The sequence below is a fragment of the Octopus bimaculoides genome, chromosome 20 (assembly GCF_046866305.1).
Source record: "Octopus bimaculoides isolate indiv1 chromosome 20, ASM4686630v1, whole genome shotgun sequence".
NCBI classification, from domain to species: Eukaryota; Metazoa; Mollusca; class Cephalopoda; order Octopoda; family Octopodidae; genus Octopus; species Octopus bimaculoides.
This window is the reverse complement of record NC_142947.1, coordinates 42,057,500-42,062,499: the sequence shown is the minus strand read 5'-3', so window position 1 is coordinate 42,062,499 and position 5,000 is coordinate 42,057,500. Positions and strand designations below refer to the sequence as shown.

At 37.5% G+C, this 5,000-nt stretch overlaps 1 protein-coding gene across 2 annotated transcripts in view; it reads left to right on the top strand.

Moving 5' to 3' along the window:
- The window catches only part of LOC149131707 (uncharacterized), a 7,797-nt gene that overhangs the window by 2,053 nt on the left and 744 nt on the right, over window positions 1-5,000 (top strand). Inside the window, exons 2-4 of one of the 2 annotated variants that reach the window (XM_089338444.1) lie at window positions 626-677; window positions 1,577-1,651; window positions 3,676-5,000. The exon at window positions 3,676-5,000 is cut by the window's right edge and continues 91 nt beyond it. In XM_089338444.1, coding sequence (XP_089194570.1) covers window positions 626-677; window positions 1,577-1,651; window positions 3,676-4,118 — 570 coding nt within the window. In that variant the 3' untranslated portion in view covers window positions 4,119-5,000. The remainder of the gene's footprint in view (window positions 1-625; window positions 678-1,576; window positions 1,652-3,675) is intronic. The other variant, XM_089338443.1, reaches the window with a different exon arrangement.

Sequence of the window (5,000 nt, the reverse complement as noted above, 5' to 3'; positions counted from 1 at the left end):
ACACTAAACAAAAGCAAGGCAACAGAGACTTAGCATCAATTCAAACAACTTTTAATTACTACATCATATATTCAGTTGACAGTTTCTTCTAAGCACCCAGTGAAAATACCCAACGACGTATTAGGCGAACTTACAGGAGCAGTTGGTTAAGAGCTGCCTTGAAATTTTCATTGACTAGTGAACAGAGGTATATAATCGGAGAATTTGCACATCTCTACCGCAATAGAGCATCAGAAACATAGCAGTGCATACGTCAGGAGAAAATCATGCACAACTGCATTTATAGAAACAATCAAATGAACAGAAATTTAGACTATAAATTTAGTCTACTTTTGACAAACATCAGAGCTATTAGCTCTCATTGTGTCGAATTTACTTCTGTGATACAAGAGCATAAAATAAAGAGAAACCCGATGAATAAACGAGCTACAAATGCGAGTAAACCGCCTAAATGTAATAAAAAGTTATGGATTTGATTGAATAGTCAATGTCTATGTCACCCACATCGTCATAAGAAGTTGTTCGAATATGTCATCATTGTACTGACTTGTTATAGTTTTTATCCGGTAATAAATATTCTGAAGTTCTATTTGTATGATGTTATTTCTGTTTTTCTTTTCCACAGAAACGTTTTCTCTCCAAGAAATCTCTCGATGATAAACCTGTTAACACACCAAGTAAGAAATAATTTTAAAACATACCAAAGTGTCAAGAGAAAAAATGACAAGAAAAGTTTAAGTTTCAAATTAAATATTATCAAATATTCAGTGTTCACCTCTACAGTATTTATCTTAAACCATTTAACTGTGTCACCCTTCCTACTGACATCCAATCTCATCTGTGTTGAATTGGTTCTCCTCCATCGGTGTCTTTACATTTGCATCCTCCTCGCTCCAACAACAAAAGTTGTAAGTTTATTGCCGGTTTTACCGGCTTTGGGTGGATACTGCATTATACTTTATGAATGGGCCTCTCGGTTTAAAATCCGGACGCCACTCTTCTTAGCCCGGTCGACGGACGATGCTGTATGGCTATTCTTGTGAATACTGTTTATATTGTAGATTTCATGACCTTATTGACTTCAAGCATCAGTCTGACATTTTTGTTTGACCGGCGAATACTCGAGTCGGACTCTAAGAATTGATAATGATGCGTGAATATCTGTTCAAGTGCAATTTCAACATTATCACATTGTTAAATACATATTTTCATATCCAAGTTTACATTCATACATCCTTCATAGAATAAAGAATTACTCGTTCAGAAATGGTACTTTTAAAGATAAATCTCACAATTCTTTCACAACAACGTCACAATAGATTCAATATGAAACTGCTTCGTTCCTTCCTTCGTTCCAATGTATCCTTATCGAATCCCGTCGAGGTATTAATTCATATAATTCTTTCTTTCTTTGACTTCTTTCTCTCTCAACTTTCTGCCGTCTCTATCAATTCCTTCTTTGCTCTCTTCCAAGTTATTCTATCCCAAATTCCATAACATTGAACCAAGAACTTCTCTTGTAGAGGTTTCACCCATTATTTCTAATAAACTACATTGTTTCATTTCAATTCCACAGGACCCGGTCTCGGATCACTGTATACCCGGTGGGGTAGAACAAGCTGTCCACCTTCGTCAGGTATTGTGTATGATGGTTAGTAGATTCCCTACTTCTATTCCCTTTCACCTTTTTCCTCTCTTTCTTTCTCTCTCTTTCTCTTCCTCACACTCTGTCTCTCTTTCTTTCTCACACACATTGACGGTCATACTCTTTCTCACAAACTCTCTTTATCACTCTTTCCCTCCCTCTCCTTCTGTTTCGTAGACACGCGTATTCGCTTATAGTGCATCACATTGTTAAAAAACGCAATGACAGCAAATGCTGGCTAACTTAAATGGTAAACGGTCATTACAGTGACAACAGGTCGTAAATAGAGACTGAAATAAACACAGAATGTTCAACGTGGAGTAAACACCCCACATATTCTAATTCATAAGCATAAGCAACTAATGACTGTATTTATTGACTAGAAACATAAAGAGCGTGTAAATATTAGTAAAGGATTGACTTGCGACGTCTCTTCTCCGCCTCGCTCAACTTGACCTATTCCTTAAACGATTATCCATCTACAGATCCCCTAATCTCTCTGTGTATCGTCATAATGCGATTCCACTTCTTTCATTCCGAACCAACTACCTCCTACCTCTTTCGTAATCGAGATCACATACTTTAAGCTTGTTCGTAATCTGCTTAAGAATGGATTCTACCGCTCTGTAAACCGTAGAAGTTCTCTCTAGTACTTTCCGATCTGGCTTTCCATTCGTCCTAAACGTTATTGCCCTCACTTAACCTGACAATTGTTCCATGATCATAACGAGTATATGTTTATATATAACGATGATCAATAAAGTGGACATTTAATGTGCTAGAAGAAGATCACATGTTGTGTCTACTAAGACCTAATAGTTCTCAAAAGAAATTCAGCGAAATACCAAACCGTATGCGAGCAAGACAGTGAAAATTACATACATAAAATTAAAACATTGTTATTCGTCGACCAGTTTCGGAATTAAAATTGTCTTACCGAGAATATCTGTCCTTCTTCAGCACGAACTGCAAGTCAATTATAATTCTCAGAATCTCATACAAACTGTTCACCCCTAGAGGCAAACGTGTATATGATTCTGCTAGTTACAACGTAATGGTAAAAATCAAATGTCTTCGTTTTGGCGCGCTAATTCCGGAAATATGTCTGCAGAAAATGGTTACTGCGTAGCATATATCCAATTTGAGAACTTGGTTATGGTTAATCAAATTAAAACGTTGTAATTAACAGAACCATATACACGTTCGCCTCTAGGGGTTGCACAAACTCCTTCCTTTCTCAAACTAGTGACACCCGCACACAGACATCGAAACCCATCATAATTCACTTCAAAACCACAAATACCTACCCGAAAACATACCACATATGCATATATATTAAAACTATGTCCACGCAGAACTTCGAACTTATTTATTTATTTATTTATTTATGTGTTTCAGCCAAGTGGCTGCGGTCATGCTGGTGCACCACCGCGATTTCATACAGCAACACACACCTTACACTCACACAAAAACTAACTTTAACACATACATCGCACACATGATAACAGACAATATACACACATAGCTTACACACGCACGCGCATGCACGCACACTCATACACACATGCGAACATACATATGTACTCATAGTTTAAGCACACACACACACACACACACAAACGCACACATAAATACAACTTATGCAGACATATACAGATATCCAAACACCCAAACATACCCATTGCTTATACAAACGCACGCGCACACACACACACACACACACACACACACACACACAGAGACACACACACAAACACACACACACACACACACGCGCACACACACACGCACGCGCGCACACACACACACACAAACACACACACACGCTCGCTCTCTCTCTCTCTCTCTCTCTCTCTCTCTCTCTATCTCTCTCCTCACACTCACAGGCATTACCACACCTACAGGAATCTTACCTGTGTGTATGTTTACATTCGCAATCTTAAAGTTGAAATTTCTTTTTTAGTCTGATTATACAACTTTTCATATAAAACTTTGGTTTATATTTTAGTATTTTTTCTTATTATTTCAAGGTGTGACTGGTGGACAACTGTATCACAATTCTGGTGGTGGAAGTAATCTCTTATGTCTACCTAACGATCCCATTTGGGCGAATTATACTACAGAGATCGAAGCAGGTGCTACCATATATGGGACTGAATATCAAATATCCGAATACAACACTAATATCTTTTCATTTGCTAACGCTAAAACTCTTCATGATCACAATGTTCCGTGCGCTGTCTGTTTGACGCGACAACCTGCTGTTGTTATGATGTTACCAGCCAGGACAATGTGTTACCCTGGTTGGACAGCTGAGTATTCAGGATATTTGATGGCCGAATATCAAGGACATAAGGGCAGACATGACTACTTGTGCGTGGATCATGCACCAGAAGCAGATCCCGCGGGTTACAGAAACGAAGATGGAGCTTTATGTCAATGGTCAAGAATTAACCTGCGTTGTATGCAGTAAATATTGAATTAAACTTACGTTTCTATATGAAAATTTATGTCGGCGAATTATAAAATATAATATAATAAACCAACATATACGTTTCGCAGTATTTTATCCAAGTTATATTTGTCGTTAAATAAATTGTTGGACAAGTTTTCAGAAAATATTCAAAACGAAACAAAAGAGACGTCATAGAATGTGACAAATAGTTTAACAGAACAATGAAATCTTCAGAGAATAATTCTAGAATACATTGTATGTGGTTCAGTTTATAAAATTTAAATGTTGAAATAAAATGAAGAACCACCCTTTCATGCTCAATCTTGAAAACACGATAAAAGCTTATATCTAACATCACTAAAGCATTATGGTTTAATAAAAAAAATATACTCCCATACGTACCATTGTAACTACAATCGATACCATTAAAGCTCTGCATTCCAATCACAGCTCTCATCTAATGAAGGATATTTGATATCTACTGAAGAAATACCACAAGACGCTGACGTCCTCCGATTAACTATTTTCAACGTACATTCATATATTCGCGCTCTTCTACAAATCACACACAGCCTCGCGTCACATTACATACACAGCCTCTCATCGTTCCCAGAAAATTGATGTGCCAGGAAATATGACTACACTTCAGGAACAGCATCAACCGAATCTACTGCGACACCACAAAACATCCTTCAAGCTTGTTCGTAATCTGCTTAAGAATAGATTCTACCGCTCAGTAAACCCTAGAAGCAATCTCTAGTACTTTCCGATCTTGCTTTCCATTCGTCCTAAACGTTACTGCCCTCACTTAACCTGACAATTGTTCCACCTATTCCCGTATTGTATCAAATGAAGTCTAGATGATCATAACGAGTATGTAGGCGTCACTCGTCCGAGATT